Source organism: Lontra canadensis, unplaced genomic scaffold, assembly GCF_010015895.1.
Source record: "Lontra canadensis isolate GAN:19392208 unplaced genomic scaffold, GSC_riverotter_1.0 scaffold58, whole genome shotgun sequence".
In the NCBI taxonomy this organism is placed as follows: Eukaryota; Metazoa; Chordata; class Mammalia; order Carnivora; family Mustelidae; genus Lontra; species Lontra canadensis.
The window spans coordinates 8,970,463-8,988,931 of NW_022631052.1; the positions used below are offsets into that span (position 1 = coordinate 8,970,463).

At 53.9% G+C, this 18,469-nt stretch overlaps 1 protein-coding gene across 1 annotated transcript in view; it reads right to left on the reverse strand.

The window, feature by feature from the left end:
- Window positions 1–18,469, reverse strand: part of KDM2B (lysine demethylase 2B) — a 121,990-nt gene that overhangs the window by 64,281 nt on the left and 39,240 nt on the right. The window contains 5 exon segments of the mRNA XM_032876342.1: window positions 562–1,049; window positions 3,322–3,448; window positions 9,092–9,207; window positions 16,940–17,093; window positions 18,085–18,178. Of these exon segments, the coding sequence (XP_032732233.1) occupies window positions 562–1,049; window positions 3,322–3,448; window positions 9,092–9,207; window positions 16,940–17,093; window positions 18,085–18,178 (979 nt within the window).

Consider the following 18,469-nt stretch of genomic DNA (forward strand, 5'->3'; position numbering starts at 1 on the left):
TGAGCTGCCTGAGGGCAGTAACTGTGCCCTCCTGCTTCCTGTTCCCCCAGTGGCAAGCCCAGATGCTGCTCCATGAACATCTGCTTGATAGTTAGGCTCTACTTAGAGACCTCTGAACCACAGGTGGCTCGGTGCCCCACCTTAGCGGGCCACCTAGTGGACCACCTGGAGGTACAACCTGCTCCTATGAAACAGGTGCGTGCCCCAGGGGAAGCCAGCCCAGAACAGCGAGTCTTCCTGAGCAGGACGGAGAGGTCTGTCCCCAGACCTAACAGCAGCACTACGGGCACACCCATAATGCCCACTGCTAGCAAAGCCTCAGATTTCCCACAAGTGCTGAGGAAGAACTCCTTGCCAACCATGGAGGCAGCTTCCCCTTTAGCTCTCAACGGCGGCCTCAGCTTGGGAGGCCTAGGCAGGCTTGCTTGGACCAGAAGCCCCTCTCTGTGCACAGGCATACCCCCGGAACAGTCTGCACCGAGCTGCCCTGAGCTGAGATGCCCCTGGGAACCCATCCGGACCTTCTCAGCTGCCCATGCCCAGATGCGACCCCCTGCCCACCTTCACACCCTCCAGGAGTGCCTGGGGGTCCTCGATGCCCTCGGGGACACACTTCTTGTTCTCTGGGAGGGATTCCAGTTTCTCCACCAGCGCTTTCAGGCCCTTCAGCTCAAACTCAGTGAGGTGGGTCCACTTGGCGGAGACCCCCGTGGCAGGGGAGCCGGTGGGCGTCTTGGGGTAGTCGGTGGGCACCGTCGTGGACTTCACACTTTCCTCTGACTCGTTAGACAAAGTCCTTTGGAGGAATCGCAGAGCAGGTGCTTTTGGCTTCTTCCCGGGGGCCTCCTGGTCCTCTGAGGGGGTGCTGGAGGGCGACGGGGGGCCATCGGCAGGTGGCTTGGGCACCTTCTCTGCGCCCTCCTCCTCTTCCTCCTCCTCCTCCTCCTCCTCCTTCTCTTCCTCTTGAGGCTGCTGCTCACAGGACTCCTCCTCCATCTCCAGCCAGGAATCAGATGAGAAGCCGTCTATGCTGGGCTTTCTCGGGGCATCTATGGAGAGCATAAGGGTCACAGGAAAGACTGAGATGAACGCCCCAGACTCCCTTCTGGAAGGCCCTGGAATGTCCACACACTATACCTCCCCTCTACTCTGGACATCAAGCTTCTTTGGACATTTCTCATGGTCTATGTCTCCCTCCGCCTCTAGAAAGGCTGGGCTCAGCCAGACATAGGATCAAATCCCAGCTCGGTTTTTTCCCAGCTGTGTGTCCTCAGACAGGTTGCTCTACCTCTCTGAATACCCCCGGCATTTTATTTTGCAACATATAAAAATAAGGCCAGGGGCGCCTGGGTGACTCAGTTGGTTAGGTGTCTGCCTTCAGCTCGGGTCACAATCCCAAGGTCCTGGGATGCAGCCCTGCCTACATCGGGCTCTCTGCTCAGCGGTGAGCTTATTTCTCCTTCTTCCCGATGCTCTACCTACTTGTGATCTCTCTCTCTCTGTCATATAAATAAATAAACATCTTTAAAAAAAGTAAGAATAAGGCCCAAAACGCATATATAACAAAAGGATTCCAGTCACATGAAATGTCCGAAACAGGGGGAAATCTGTAGAGCCAGAAAATAAATTAGTGGGCGCCTAGGCTGGGGTGGGGAAGAGAAGGCTCTAACACAAGGGTACAGGTTTCTTTCTGGGGTAAAGAAAACGATCCCAAATCGACTGGTGATGGTCACCCAGCTCTGGGAATATGCAAAAAAACCACTGAGTTCTACAAATTAAATTGTATGATATGGGGACAATATCCCAATAATGCTGTTTTTAAAAATACAGGGCAAAAAAAATGCTTCCTCGGAACGCCCGCGGCAAGGATCGGCTAAGGCATCACTGAGTACGGTCCTAGCACGCAACCAGTACTCGATACACGAGCCATTGCCCTGATGTCACTGCTTTATTTTGGCAGGAGAAGCAGTGAGGCGGGGAGTGGGGGGGGGGACAGATAAGCAATTTCAATGACCCCAATGCTGCCTCAAGCTTTCTTCTTGTTCCTGTGAATGGAATCAGGAACGTTCTCCTACAGCCCTAAATATCCAAATGAGAGAAGCGACTCTCCGTTTCCTGGTCCTGAGGACAGCCACAAAATCAAGCCTCTGGCCCCCACAGGAATGTGTAAGCTACTACAACCACAGGGGTCGCCCCATTATTTCAGACTAATTTCCCATTCCCTACCAGGCTGGGAGCTTCTGGAGAGCAGGCTGTGAGGTTTCAGGACTTCTCAACACCCGAATATTGCACATCTGACACGTCGGAGACTCACAAGAGACTCCCCAGGCAAAACTGAATTTCTAGGAGGGAAATAAGCACTTCCCTATAAAGAGCTCAGCGGAAACATTTGCTTGCTCTCCATCATACGCCCAGTCTGAAACCCCTAAGAGTCACTAAGGATGACAGGGAAGGAGGGAAAAAGGCTTTTTTACAGTGAGAAAAAAAAAAATCTAAAAATCCTGGGGATCGCAGGAGAAACCATGCAGACCCTAAAGGAGACAAACTGATTGTGTTTTTCTAGAAAGAAGCAGTGAATGAGTCTCAACAAACTGCCCCGGGAAACCCCTCAGCAGGAAGAGCTCAGAGGCAGGGGGTGTGTGGGGGGGTGTTCTTCCAGATTGTTCCTTGGTGCTCACAGTTACAGCTAGAGGCAAAGTCAGCTGGGTATCCAGGAGTCAAGACTCCAGGACTGAGCCATTCAGGGGTGATGTCCCTTTAAGTAAAGGCAGTAAGGCAGGGCTCCGCAGCAGCCATGCTCTCTCCTGCCTCTGTCAGAACCACCCACTGCTCTGCCAAGTTTGTGTCTCCAACCCTAGTCACCACCCCCCTTCCCCCCAGCTCAAAGCTTGGTCTCGGATTTTGGAGACTGGCTGCACCTCATGGGCCTGCTCCCATAGAGACAAAAACCCAACCCTAGGTGCGGGGGAGGGCTGGGGCTGGGGGATCAGCTAGCTGATGGCCACGAGGACTAAAACCACCAGGATTCTTTGCTCCATAGGGATCCTGTTTCAGCAACCACGCCTTGGACTGGTTCCTCAGGGAGACCTGGGAGGCCACCAAGGTGACTCTGTCGGGGGTCACAATTTCATTTTCTTGGACTCTGTATTCCACATGGGAAGTTGACAAGGTTGGCTTCCCCTCCTAAGGGGTCTCTAGGAGTCTGGCCAACACTCTGGCTCAAATGTATTCCAGAAACGTAGAGACTCTCAAGGGCCACACTGAAAACATTCTTCCTGCCCAGCTGAGCAGAGGAAGCAGCCGGGCCCACATTTCACTCACCAATAAGCATTGATTCTCTCTGGTATTCCTGAGTGAGGTAGGACCGCTGGGTCACACAGTAAACGTATCTTTCCAAGACATACCAGCACATCTCATAGTAGAAGGGGTAACGAAATTTGGGCTGCACCTGAAAGCAAAGACCCAGGGGTGGAAGTCAGTTTCTGGGGGGCAAAGGAGAACCAAGGGAGAAAACGGGGGGGGGGTTTCTGCGGGTGGGAGTTATTTTCACCATCTAACAAGAGCACAAATGGTGTGAGGGGAAAATGGGGAAGGCGGGCTAGAAGGCAGGAGAGAGGCGCTGGAAGGGGCAAGATACCGGTAGCATGCACAAATGAGAAGGAAGAGGGGAGAAAGAGGCCTATGTGAGAGCATCATTTCAAAGCTCCCTGAGCTGCAGGCCGCCAGGGGAAGGCGGATGGGGTCCGCTTTGTGCTTCTGTGAGATGCAGAGAAACAGTTGTCCCCTGACCTGCTGACGGAGGGTGCGGGTACCTGCGGATGTGAGCCTGATTCCAGCTACAACAAACACAGGCTCCTCCTTGTTCTCAAAAATTCTTGAACAGACTCAGCTATCCCTCCCTGCCCCTTGAAAGACAGAAATCGACCCCCGCCCCCCAACCTTACCCATTCGCAGACCGGCTATCAAGCATCTCCTGCACTCTGGGAGGGAGGCAACACCGGAAGGACCAATGAGGAGGGAGGGGTGTAGCCTCGCCTACCTCCAGGGGCGGGGCCTTAGAGGGTCCCACCTCCTGCACCTCCGGCTCCTCCCAGACAACCACCTGGCACTCCCCAGTCTGTATCCCCAGAGGATTCCCTCCAGGGTGACCTGGGGTGGCTCTAACACCAGGAGACACACGCCCCGGGTCTGGAGCAGGGGTCCAGATGGGGATCCCCTTCGGGCCACTTCTTATACGGGAGGAAGTGTAGGTGCAGAGAGCTTTATGCATCAGAACCGTGAAAAGGCAGGGGCTCCAGGCCTGGGCTCCAAGAGAATTCTGATGGGTGGAAGCGCGGGGTCTATATGGACGAGATGGCAGAGAAAGATGGCAAAGGAAGCAATTACACTGACGGCCCTGCACAGATGAACCTTCCGGAAGCTTCATCCTGAGCGGGCAGTGAGTGGGTAGTCCCGGTCTCCCCCAGAGGGACTGAGCCCTCTTTTCCAAAGCTAGATCCTACAGGTCCACACTCACTCCAGACCTGCTCTCCTGCCCTCTCGCCAAGGGTGTGTCTGCCTCCGGGGATCTCTTCGGGTGCCAGAGACCCCTCTTCACCTCTCCTACCTTCCAGAAATCCAGGGAGTTCAACGTTAAGCAAGGACAAGGTCTCAACTTTCTTGCAACAGTCTACAGGCAACATTCTACGTGTGGGATGAAGGCAAAAACAAACAGACCTCAGTCCTCTGTTTGCCCTAAAATACCAGTCTCCTGCCTCTCTCACAGTGCCCACCTGGAAAAGGCCCCAATTCTGCCCTCTCTGAGAGTCCCAGCTCAGTCCCCCGGCCACCCCAGGCCCCGCTGACTCAGTCAGTGTTCAACCGTGAGGCCCTTTTCCCATGTCTGGGGCGGTCTCACTTCTCCCATCTGCTTATTGGGTCCATTCGACCTCCCCACCTCTGGTGGATGGTACGTGCTGGAATGAGATCCTGGCCGCCGCATGCTTTTGAGCTCCTCCGGGGGGATGCATGGAGTTGGGAACATCTAGCGGTTTCCTTGGCTCCAGCTACTTTCCTGAGAACCCTGGTTTGAATGCTGGGATAGCAGTAATCCTTTTTCACTCTCACTGAATCAGTGCCCTTCGGAGTTTAAAAGGGAGAGGGTCACTTCAGACTGAGACAGACTCTGACCTCCTGTGAGGAGGGGTCCAGGAGCCTCAGCCCTACCCCTGCTCCAGAGGAAGGACCAAGAAACTTTGAAACCAATTGCCAATACCTACAGAGCAGTCTGAGGACAGGGAAGCCCGCCTCTTCTCGGACGGACCCTTACTCACATCTCCTGACTTCAGATTTGATTGGTAAGACTCTGAAGTTGCTTTTGACCTTTCAAATTTTGGGAAACCGTGCGAGCCACTCCACACGGCAGGGCACCACGGCGCCTGAGACTTTTTCTAGATCAGGAAAAAAAAATATATTTTTTGGCTGTCTATCAGGAGAGGAAGAGAAGTCTCCCCTCATTGTTGCTGAACCCAAGGGAAACCAGCTGGGTGAAAACAAATGCTGATGAAGGAATTCAAATTTTTTCTTTTCTTTTTCTTTTTTTTTTTCCAAGAGAGCACGGCAGGAAACAAAATGGGCAAAGAATTGACTTACAAACGGGTTGTCGCCTTCCACCCTTCGCCTTCAAAAGGTCTCAGCCACATGCCTGGGAACATTAAACACACGATTGCTCAACATTATTTGTTCACAAATTCGGAGCCTCACCAAATTGAGTTGTTCACCAAAAGGCAAGGCAGTTCAGAAAGCATGCAGCGCTCCCAGCCTGGGGGGGTGATCAGTCTATGAGCCGATCTCAAGGGGTAGCTTTGAGTTCCCAAAGGCCCCTGCGAGTAGCACTTGGCCTTAGCCCTTCCTCTTAGAGCTGAGCGACCTCGGGAGATCAGAACCAAAGGAGTTTTGGTGCATTTAGAACTCCCAGGTCTCAGGGGACTTGAAAAACTAAAATATGAGGGTGGGTGGAAGTATCTTAAAATTTGTTTTTCTCCTGGAAAAAAAAAAAAAAGTCAATGGGAAAAAAAAATTCCAATGGCGGAGGAAAAGAGGAGAGGAAGGGAAAATTATTTGCAATTTCCAAATAGATTCACTGGCTGAGACGGAATGGAGCGTGCGGCGTTACCTTTCCTGAGAAAGCTGCCTTCACTAGAGCCATTGGGGGGAAAAAAAAGATAAACATAAGAGAGACGGCAGTTTAATGAATGATCAACTGGACCATCCCTGTCCCTTATCAAGCTAACTGGCGTTAAAAATATGTAGTGATAGTTGTTGAGACCTTCTCTTCACATAATAAACATGCAACACATCCGGTCCTTGGTGTAGCTCCTCCCCCACCCCCCGCATCTTTACAATGAGAGGGTTTACTCTGCATAGGGCAAGACTCGTGTGGGTGTCTACACACTGGAAACCACCAGGCCCGGGGAAGGGCAGGGCCCCAGCGGCAGTATCACCCAACCCCCCTGCCCAAATTAAAATCCTAGCGAGCGAGACGCAGCTTCCTAAACATAGGAGACCATTGGGGTTCCCCTGGTCTGGATGGGAGGGGGGGATCCCCCCCTTGGGCCACAAAGGCAAATTCTTTTTCTAAGACAAATCCACACCACGGGGCTTAGAGACTGACAGTTTCCTGTCCCACCCCCTGCCTTTGGTTTCCAAGCAAAGCCCCGTTTTAGGGATTCTTGAAAAACTATTTTTAAATGGCCATAACCTTCTTAAGAAAGCTCACAGGGATGTAAGGAATTAAGCTGTAGCAAGCTGACAAGGAGCCCTGGCATTTTATCTGGCTTCCAGTGCTCTCTCCCCAGCATCTTTTGTCTGCCTTGGCTCCTAAGACATAAACAATTGGGCCCTGTAGCCAAGCCCTCTCCAAAGACCAGAAATCAAAGCAGATTAAACAGCCTGCCGCTGCTTCCAGCCCAGCCTGCCCGCCAGCCCCCCGCCCAGCAACCTGCTTCAGGGAATCCAGATGGGGCGCCCACTCAGATGACAGGGAGAGTGGGCCTTGGGGGAGGGGACCCTGCCGTGCTCATCTCAACATGGACCTGAGAGTCTCCGGGTGCTCAGTGTGATGCCGGGGGTTCCACACTATTACCCTCCCTCCTCTCTCCCTCCGAGGAGGGGAGGGGAGCTGGACTCCTGATGGAAGGATGGGGCCCAAATTCACTGAGACGGACAATCTGGATTCCCTGGGGGAGGGGGACAGCTGCCAAGCAAGTTGCCAAAGGCTTTAGAAATCCCAGCCTGATTCTGGCTTTCAGGAGTTGGCTGGAAAGTCATGGGCCTCACTTCTGGATTTCTCCTTTTTTATACCATACTCCCTAGTCTGCTCATAACGCAAACTGGCCCATTCTTCAGGGCTGGCCAGGGAACAGCTGGCCGGAACCCCAGACAGCACTTGACCCAGACTATGGGATGACCACTCACACCCAGGGTGCCACAGGGCAGCCTCCCCCAGACCTGGAAAGGAATGGTGGGCGGGCAACAGAGAAAAGAGGTGCGAAAATCCACAAAACAAGACCCAGTCGCTGCAGACCCAGCAGCAAACCCATCACTGAAGATGCACAGTTGCTCTGGGAGGACAACCTGACCACTGAACAGAGCTCAGAGTTGTTCCCAGGAAATCCCCAGACACGGTCCCTCAGTGCCATCAGGACGGTTCGAGAAGTCAGACACAACACAGTAGCTAAGTTCTGGTTCACGTATGTGATTCTGGCAGCCCAAGGCCTAGAAACTAGACCAAGAAAGGAGGGGACCCTGGGCCCAGGGCATCTGTCTCGAGGGAATGCTTCTGCAGAGTCCAGACACGACCACACCTCTCTGGGGCAAAAAAGCCTCCTCTGAGGCAAAACCCAAGAAGATGTGGTGTGGTCCGTCCACACGAGGAACTGTGACTCAGCCATAAAAAGGGATGAAGCAATGACCCCGGCTACATCGCGGATGAACCCCGAAGACAGAAGTGAGAAGTGACAGAAACTAATCACGAAAGGACACAGTACAGGATCCCATGTCTGTGCAACGTCCAGTGACAGGCCAATCTGTGGAGGCAGAAAGCAGACTGTTGGTTGCCACAGGCTTGTGGGGGGAGAGGGGTGGCTATGGAAGGTGACTGCTAATGAGTAGGGGGTTTCCTTCCGGGGTGATGAGAATGTCCTTGAGTTAGAGGTGGTAGCTGCACAAGGCTGTGGATGGGCTAAATCCCGCGGAGTCGCACACCATAACTGGTTGCTCATGTGCTATGCGTGTTATAGCTCAACAGAAAAAAGAGAACATGTGAACAACTGTAAGAAAAAAGGAGAAAGAAGGGGCCCTCTTGACCCGTTTCCCGCCCTCAGATCTGCCTCTCAACTGCCTTGGGACCCTTGGCCCAGCTCCACAGTGGGAAAGAGGGTGTAGACGCGAGCAGCCAGTGCTCCCCAGGGGAAGCTCGTGGAACGGAGCGACGTGGAGGCACACGGGGCACACGTCAGCTGTCTCAGCCTCAGTCCCAGTCCTGGGGGGTGGGGGTGGGGGAGACCCCATGTCTGAGAAGCTGTGACCCTCACAGTCACAAGGAAAAGCCCCTCCCCCGCCGCCTGCAAGCAGACATGGGGACAGAGCTCAGAGACCATACAGATACTGGCTTCCTCGGGGCATATCACATTTGGGGTCTCTGGATGGAGGCGACATATGGCCAAGAGCTGACCTTTCTAAGCTCCCCTCCGAACCACAGCCATAACCACCCCAAAATCCCCCCCAACTCCTGTGCATCCCTGTCTACACCCGAGAAGAAGGAAGAGGCAGGGTTCCCAGTATCTCACAGCGTTTCCTCACTAGATGCTTCCTCTTTGACGAGGGGGTTTTGGCCACCACTGGCCTGGAGATGAACAGAAACTCCAGGGGCTCTGGGTGGGGCTCTTACAGACAGCCCCCCGCAAGGACCAAGGCCCTGCTTGAGGCAGGGGACGGGAGGGAGGAGGGAACCACGGAGGACTTTGGAACGACTCACCCCCACACACCCTGAGCGCCAAGCAGGGCTCAGGAGCTTGGGCAATCCCGCCAGGAGAGAAGGAAGCCATCTTACCCGTGTTCTGTCCTCGATCTCGTAGATCCGCAGCTGCATGGGCACGTTAAAGCTGTGCAGGATGTTTCCGCCAAATACCAGAGAGTCTACAGGGGTGTAGACGGCATGGATCCAACCTAGGGTGGGGAGGGCACAGGCAGGGTCAGCCGTGGGCTTCCGGACCCCTGGGGAGGGTCACCCATGGAAGCACGCACAAGGGCCCAGGAGGCCCAGGGGAGCAGCCAGGGCCACAGCTGAGGGTCCCTGGGCTGCCTGACCCAGAAGGCACGGTTCCGAGCTGGCCGACTGGGCTCGGACACACAGCCCCGAAGGACGACCACAGGCATGGACCCCTGGATGTCGCGAGACAGTGGTGGGCAGCGGAAGGGCCTCGACAAAGGCTTCCTCATGTTGCTGCAGCCTCCAGCGGGGACAGGCCCCGTCTCCCCTCCCCATGTTGGCCAGGGAGCCGCACACCTCTCATTCAGGCTGGCCCTGAGCCTCTTTCACAGCCGCCCAGACAACATCAGTCTCGGAAGAAATCACAAAGGACCGCCTGGGGCCACAGCTAAGGAGTGACACCCACCAGAACACTGCGGGGGACCCAGACACTTCCCTGTCTGCAGCGCGGAAGACCGAAGTCACCTGTTAAGGACTGGAACCCAGGGCGGTGGCCTCGCTTGGTCCCTGAAGGCTGGACATATCGAGCCACCCCTCCTCACATGTAACTAATACATGTCTCCAGGGCTCAGCGGACCCACATGTGCTCCCGCCCACAGTCACAGCGAGGAGCTAGGGGACAGGCAGTATGATAATCCCCGCCCAGGGACAGATGCTGCAACCAAGTCACTTGCTGGACGAGGTCACAGTGCCTCTGTTCGGAACCCTTACGCTGCCGGCCGCTCCATCACAGGCTCAGCCCGCCAGGCCTGCGGGTCCCAGGACCAGGCCAGGGAGGCAAAAAGAGACACGCAGAGGGAAACAAGACAGACAGAGGTAGGACAAGGACAGAGAGAGGCAGACAGACTCACAGTGAGAGACAGGATCGGCAGAGGAGAAAGGGGACAGACAGGGCAACCCCAACCCCGAGATCCCCGGCCCAGGCATCCACATCTCCTCTGACCCCTCTTCTCTGAGCTGTGTGTGTTAGTCTGCCTGGAGGACGATTACAGAGCCCCACCCCCACCCAAAACGCGCCAGCCCTGGGTCACAGGCAGCCCCAGGTCCAAGGCGGCCAGGAACAAAGGTACAAGGCCACTGCTGCCCTCTGTGGGACACTTGGGGTGCTGGTGCTGCCCTGCAGGGCAGGGAGTGGGATGAGCCGGCAGTCCTGGGGGAGGGCGGGGACAAGCACCAGCGCAGAGCACCGGAACAAAGGCTCTGTGTAACCTGGTTCTGTCTAGCTCCCCACACCTCGGGCTCCGCTGGGCAGGTGTGCTCTTGTCGCGTTCCCTGCTCGCCTTCCCATCACTCTCGCACCTACGTGCAGGACAAGTGTGGCTGCCGCTTGGCTTCCGCATCTGCTTCGGCCTCTCCCTCTCAGCTGTGTGCCTGCTGATTTTCTCGGCTGTATGTTTTCTATCTTTGCTGAGCAGAGCTACACTGCCCAGGACTGTTCTTACGGCTTAAGCAACGTGACTTAAGCAACATTTCCTGAACTGGGACCCAGGACTGCCAGGGTCAAGGAGATGCACGTGGCAGGGTGAAGCCTGAACGGGGCCAAGAATCCGGGGCCCCGTTCCTATGCTCCTTACATGCCCACCCAGGGCCACACAGAAAGCTCCAGTTCCTCACACCTGGGCTGGAAACTGTCCCGTGGCCGACTCACCATGTGCTATGGGGTAGCTGACCACCCCCTCTCCTGGCCTCTATCTGCCCGAGTAAAATGAGGGAGATCACTATCTCCCTTGCGGGGAACCTGGTGAGCAAGAACTCAGTCCATGTAAGCAATTGCCACTGATACTCGTGGTGGTCTCATCCATCTTGAAGACTTTGCAAAGACTGGTGCCCGCGTCAGTCTGCATTCATGGACTCTCCCTTCTGTCCTATCAGGTGGAAATGCAGACACACCTGACTTACACCTGTTACCCTAGTAACTCATCCAGCCAGTGACTCGGTGACCCAAGAGGGAAACGGAAGAGAGGTTCTGTTTCAAGCAGAGTGGCAGGGAACCTATACCCCCAGGCATTTCAATGGATTCCAGAAGCTTCTACCCACTCTTCTCTAATCCCCAAGCCAGGGCCTCACAGGTGGGCCAGGCCGCCTCAAACGGATTAGTCACTGCCAAGTTCTCCCCCGTAGCCTTCCTCAGATCTGCTCCATGACTTTGGAACATTTCCCTCAGGAAGAACCAGGAAGGAGAAACAATAGCGTTCACAGGCTCCATCCATCCCCACCCTCCTGATGATGTCTCCTTGGCTGCATCCCAGGAAGCACAAGAGAGCAGGTGTCCCAGGCTGGTGACTGAGCTGGGGAGGCTGACATCTGCCTCTTGCTTCCAGAACAGAGTCACCAACAACATGAAGGCAGTAAAAGGGGCGATTCCGGACAAGCGACAAAGGACAGATCCAATCAAGGAAGGAAAGCAGGCAACCCACAGAGCCTACTGACAAGGGTTCTCTGGGACCTGAAGAACAGTGGAACACACAACCCACACACTCGGGATTCAGAAACCGAAGTCCCCCTCCCTCCCCGCCATCCACATTTGTCTGTCTCTGTGGCTGCTGTAGGGGTAAACCCAAAAGTCACAGAACTTGGGGGCACCTCACAAAGGGCCATGGCCTGCTTCCTTCATGAACTCCCTGAGCTGAGCCAGGCTCCAGGCTGGGCAGACCAGCGGCCAAGGTGCAGCCTCTCCTCTCTAGGACATCCCAGGTGGTACCAGGGACCCAAACTGACAGGCCACAGGCTGCGGCAGATTCAGGAGCGTGTTTAGTTTGACCCACCTGTACTACAAAAATGGGGAAACTTCACAAGACGATCTGAACTGCTTCCTTCCCTAGAAAAACAGGAAGACGGGCCCACCAGGCCGTTCTCCTCTGGCTTTCACTGGCTGGAGACCCATAGCAACCGTCCAGTCTCCCGAAGCCCACCCACCCTCTGCCTCCCATCCAGCCTGCTTCACTGCTACCCTCTCCCTGCTCTGTACCCATTTTACAGGTGGGTCATCTGAGGCCCAAGTCATGTAACATTCTTTGTTTTTTTTTTTTAAGATTGTATTTATTTGCCAGAAAGAGAGAGAGAGAGAGTACACACAAGCAGGCAGAGAGGCAGGCAGAGGCAGCGAGAGAAGCAGGCCCCCTGCCGAGCAAGGAGCCCGATGTGGGACTCGATCCCAGGACCCTGGGATCATGACCTGAGCCGAAGGCAGCAGCTTAACCAACTGAGCCACCCAGGCATCCCACATGTAACACTCTTAAGTAGCTTCAGGTTACTTTTTCCTCAGACTGGCCCCAGTCTAAGAAACACCTAGGGCTACCCATGAATTTGGGGTCATAAGTGATTTTATTTATTTATTTATTTATTTATTTAAGAGGGAGACAGAGAGCAGGGAGAGCAGTGGGAGGGGGAATCCCCACTGAGCCCAGAGCCTGAGGCAGGACTCAATCTGGGTCTCAATCCCATGACCCAGATATCATGGCCTCAGCCAAAATCAAGAATTGGATGCTGGGACGCCTGGGTGGCTCAGTTGGTTAAGCTGCTGCCTTCAGCTCAGGTCATGATCTCAGGGTCCTGGGATCAAGCCCCAAGTCGGGCTCTCTGCTGAGTAGGGAGCCTGCTTCCCCCTCTCTCTCTGCCTGCCTACTTGTGATCTCTCTCTCTCTCTCTGTCAAATAAATAAATAAAATCTTAAAAAAAAAAAGAAAAAAGAATTGGATGCTGAGCTACCTAGGCACCCTTGGTCATGGGTGAGTCTTACCACAAAGCAAGGATGGAAAATACTTTCAGGCCAGTCCAAGCCACCGACCCCAGGGTCCTTCTAGCTCCCTATGTTAGAATCCCCCTCCTGGCTGCTACCTGGCTGGACACATTCAGGACAGAGAAAATGTGTCTTACAGCCTCCCTAGGACCTTCCACACTGCCAAGCAGGCCCTTAAGGATATTTGTTAAATGAGCAAATAATTCTCCCAAAGCCATATGGCTGAGAAGGAAGACCGAATCCTAGTCTATTAACTCCCAGACTAATGGGGAACCAGGTGAACTCTGAAACTAGACACACCTGGGTTCTTGCCCTGCTCTGTTGCTTATTAACTGTGTGACCTTGGACTAGTTTGTTTACCTCTCTGGGCCTCAGGAACGTTATTTAAGGTTTTTTGTCTTTGTTTTTGTTTTTGTTTTCATTTTTTAAAGTAATCTCTATACCCATTGTGGGCTCGAATTCACAATTCCAAGATCAAGAGTCGCATGCTCTACCAACTAAGCCAACCAGGCGCCCCCACGAACTTTCTTTATTTAAAAAAAAGGCAGGAGGAAATAAGTTTCTCCCCATATGCTTATGAAGAAGGTAAGTAATATATGCAAAATGTTTGCGGCTTGCTAATATGTTATTATGACCATTAGCCATAGTTCACCTAAGCTGGCGCAGCCGGGGGAGGCTAAGCCCATCCACATGGCATCACATGAAGGAAAAAGATGTCACTGAGTCCATCTGACCTCTGATTCCTTGGGGATGATTTCCACCTCTAGCTTTCCATCCACCTCACGATCAGGCTGAATCTGGGTGACCAGCCAGCCGCTCCTGACCCTGACTGTGTGCCCTGGCGAGGCCTCAGCCACCTTCAAGTCTTCCTCTTCCAGGCAGCTTTCCAGGACCACCCAAGAATGAGTCCTGAGAACCACGACCCCCCTCCCCCGCAGCACAGCCATTACCCAGCTTTTCACCCCAGACACAACAAGGAAGAGTTAAATCGCATCTCACAAAGTTACTGTAACATTTCAAAACCCTCCCAACCCAGCAGCCTCCTGGTTAGCCTTCAGAGTTGAAGACCTGCTGAATGACCCACAGGGACACGTGAGGCCAGCATAAGGTAGGAGGACACCTGTCTAAGGTCGCACTGTGGGGACAAAAACCATTGTCAGAAGTGAGAAATGCCAGAATTAGATTCTCTACTCCTGACACAGAAAAACCCACATGCAGACAGGCCTTGTTCCCCAAGGCCAGCTCTCCACTCTCCACCCAAAGCCACACTCCAACTCCCCCGACCCCCAGCTGTGTGTCTGCCCACAGATCAGGGGGTGTGGACGCAGGAGAGAATCCCCAGGTGCCCGACTACTTCCTCGATGGCGAACTCAGGTCCTTCAGTTTTCACTGGGATGGCAAGAAAATGAGAAAAAGGAAGATGGCACAGACTGTCATAAACTCAAAACTATCAAATATAAACCACCATCCTTTATTCCAAAATTATGGATTTCCAACCTTTTTAGTAATGGGATCACCTCCTATTTGTGAAAATCAGCAGTAGTAGATGCCAGGTTGTTTTGTTTTGTTTTGTTTTTTAAACTAACAGCCATCTTTAGTAAAACTACAAGTTTGTAACAATAAACTCCTAACATTTTTCTTTTCTTTTTTTTTCTTTTTTCTTTTTTTTTTTAAATTTCACTGGTCCCTGCAGAAATCAGGGCTTGGGAACCACAGGTACCCCCTGCCTCTGCGAAGGTGACAAGTTCTAACTGTCCTTTTTTCACTTCCTGAACATCCTGGTGTCTCTCTCACAGCCCTCAGGGCCAGGAGTCTTTGCTGGGGTCTAACTCAACCTGCTGCTGCGGTTCAAATCCTCCTCTTGCCTTCAACAGATAGTCACACCCCTGCTGGGACTCAGAGGCCGCCTCTCAAGACTTTCTCCAACCTGTTAAGTCACCAAAATGAACGCCCCTCCCAACCAGGACTGAGGGAAAGCAATGAGCCACCTCCCAGCTGTGCAAAAGGCCTGGAGTCCTCCCAGGGAGGTCAGGAGGCCTGCAATCAGTGGGACCAGGTTGGGAGGCCCCTGGAAGGTTCCAGAGTTCAGCGCCATCCTGCTCCCATTGTACAGATGGGATGGTTGAGGCACAGAGAGGGGACCAGATCTGCCCCAGGTCACAACAAGAGTCAGCAGCAAGGCCAAGAACGTGACAGGGTTCCCCTGCATCCACCATGGCTAACCCCCATGAAGAGTGGCTTGAACACACCTAAGAGGTCTCTGTGCCACTCTGCCCACCCACTGCACAACCCCTTCCTGTCCCAAGGAGGGGTCCCTCCCCTCCCCAAGTCTGAGGATGGACCTGGGGCCATGGTAACAAAGTCACCCCCACTAAACCCTGTCACTTCCAAACCCCCAGTTTCTCTAATAGTGAAATCTCTGCCTTCTACTCAACTTTCTGGAAAAGCCCAAGTGTGCAGACCCCATCTCCTCGGTGGGAGATGCTACCAAAACGGCCCCCTCTTCACTTGACACTAGTGCCTCATGTCCAGACCCAAAGCCAGCTTCAAACGCCACTCTCAGAAACCTAAGTGTGACCAGATTCTCCATCCAATGGATCTTAGTTGCTTCAAAGGATACTCCTAAGGTTCAAGTCCCCACTCAGTGGCAAATTCCCTGCAGGCTCCTTAGCACAGTCATATACATAGCCTCTGCTTGTATACATCCAGTGACAGGGAACTCACTACCTAGCAGAGCAAATCATTCCACCACTGGGCTGTACCTCTTCTTCCAGGAGATCTTTCAACCAGCTGACAGCTGTTCCTATTCACTATTACTTCCCCGGATCAAACCATCCAATTCCTCCTTCAAATTCATCTCACCTGGTGTGACATCCAGACTCCCATATCCAGGTCAACTCACTCTCCAAAGTATAGTGACCAAAAGGAGCACAACCTCCTATATGTGACCTGACCCCCTCACTTAATACAGCGGGACTGTCACCTCCCTCATCCTGAGTAAAATGTTACCGTTAATGCCACCAAAAACTGTACTCCCTGACCCCTAGGGCATCTGTCATACTCACTGGTGCCTCAGCCTGTAGCTGCCCAAAAGCCCTCAGTCCATCACCGGAGAGCTCACGCATGGTGGTTTCAGCTCACTCGGTCCTCACTACCACCCCGGGAAGTCTCACTCCCATTTTACAGACAAGAACACCGAGGCACAGAGAGCGTAACTCACTCCCATAAACTCACAGCTCATAAGCACCAGAGCTGAAATTCAAACAAAGGCCGTTCACTCTGGCTCCGGGTCCGGTGCTCTGAACTACTGCCCCCCACTATACTTGCAGCTGCAATTTCTTTTTTTTCTTTTCTTCTTAATTTCTTTTTTTTTGGGGGGGGGGTGGGACTCCAAGTACAAGAGCGGACATTGACCTTGACTACTTTTCACCTTGTGCTGCAGGAGGCTGCCACGTTGGGTCCTTCCCCAAAGCTACATTCCCCTCTGCCCATTCCCTAGGCTTTCAGGCACCCTTAGAACACCCCCCACTCCGGGGTCCGCCCTTCCCCAGAACCTGCCCGGGACTGCCATTACCATACATTGCTTCTTTGGGTGAAACAACCCAATTCCTCCTTCAAGGGGTTGAACCACCCCCTTCCCCACAGTACCACATCTCCCCGTCACACAGGAATCTCCACAGTAGGTCCTGGGGGAGCCACTCACCTTCCCCTGAGGAAGGACACTAGGCTTTTTCCCAAGAGTGAATTCTAGCCCACAGGCAGGGAGACACAGGCTAGATGTGAGAGAGACGGGGGCTACTTTTCCCTGCAGCCCGAGGCCTGCTTCTCTCAGGAACTCTCAGTGGCCACGAGGCCCACAGAACCCTGTCGCCTGGCCCGAAACCCTGGCTGAGGCCACAGGAGAGCCAGGAGCCGAGGGAGAGCCCGGCGCCAGCCTTGCCGGAACCTACCGGAAGGGATGAAAAACGTGTAGCCCTGTTTCAGCTCAATTCTTTGGCATCGCTCCACGCGGTCTCCCAGGAAGATGTCACTCTGTTTGCCTGACAGCACCCACTCCTCGTACAGTGCCAAATTGTGCAGGGTTGGAGGAATCAGCCAAAAGATCTTGGGAGGAAAAGGAGGCAGTCAGCTGAAGATCCGGGCCAAAGTCCTGGATTCCTTCCAGGCTGTACCACAGCCCAAGGAGACAGCCCTACCTGCCTGGAAGCGGGGAGGATAGGGGACCGCCTCCAGGCCCAGGCCCAAAGGGTCTCTGGGATGGAGGGGAGGCTGTGCCACCCTTCTGGAACACCCTCTGCCTGCCTCTAGGGACTCTCCATTCCCGCTAAAACATCAGGGTGGGTAGAGTTCCTCGACTGGGTGGAACATTCTTTCTCCCGAGCCACAGGCTTGCTGGGGAGGTAAGGGAAGGAGAGGAAGGGAATTTCCTAAGTTGTATGAAAAAATGGTCCAATAAATAAACTCAGCCTGTGCTCACGCTGCAGAGGGAGGAAAAACATCTGGAACCAAGTAGGATGACTTCCTACCCAGAATTTCTTCCAACATGTTCGGTTAAAACAAATGCACACAAAAACCCAGACAAGCAGGGCGACACGCGTCCGCTGAAGGAGCGCCCACATCCGTGCGGGTCACACTCAGAAGCAAAAGCAGCAATAACATCCTGAAAGCACGCACCACCTCCTCTCTCTGGGCGACGTCTGTCCCTCAGATAAAATGTTCTTGGAGGCAGGTGGTACCGGCAACTAGACTTTTAAGTTAAACGGTCTCCACGCTGGAGCTGGAAACCACAGCGCGCAAAGTGAACGCCGGGAGCTCTTGGGCACCAAGGCTGGAGTTCTGATCTGGCCGGAGGTGCTTGGAACACTGGACTGGGGGAGCAGGTGTAGGACAGGTAACCGGATGTGATGCAGAAGGGCTGAGTGGAATCCTCCCCTCCAGGAGAAGACAGGGAGTGGGGAGGTGGTCCTGAGAGTGGGCGGGGCAGGAGCCACGGGATGCGCAGGGCGGGGAGGACAGCGGGGAGAGCGGTGCGAGCCCCTCTAAGAAGGAAACAGGCAGGGATGTGCAGAAGTCGAGGAGACTCGGCTCAACTCACCTTCCCACCCCGGAAAACATGGTACCAAACGGAAGTGCCTCCGAAGTCGATGTGGAAGTCAGTGAAACAGCCTTTCACGCTCATCAGACAGTACCTGTGGCACAGAAGCGGGGCGGAGGGGGGGGAGCAGGAAAAATCATTCAGGGCCTGAATCACTGGAGGTGCCTGACCTGCTGCCCTTTTATAAATGCTAACACTGGGGACTTTTCTTTTCTTTTTAAACCCAATTCGAACTGGAGTTCCCCCTAGGGGAAGCCCCTGTGATCAGATGACACATCTCAAGCATTGGCCACCTGCCCCCAAGGCTGGGGGAGGCATCTGGGTTTTCAAGTCCCCAGGAGAGAGCTGGCAACCCACAGGCCACTGGGTTCCTTCCTCACAGGCG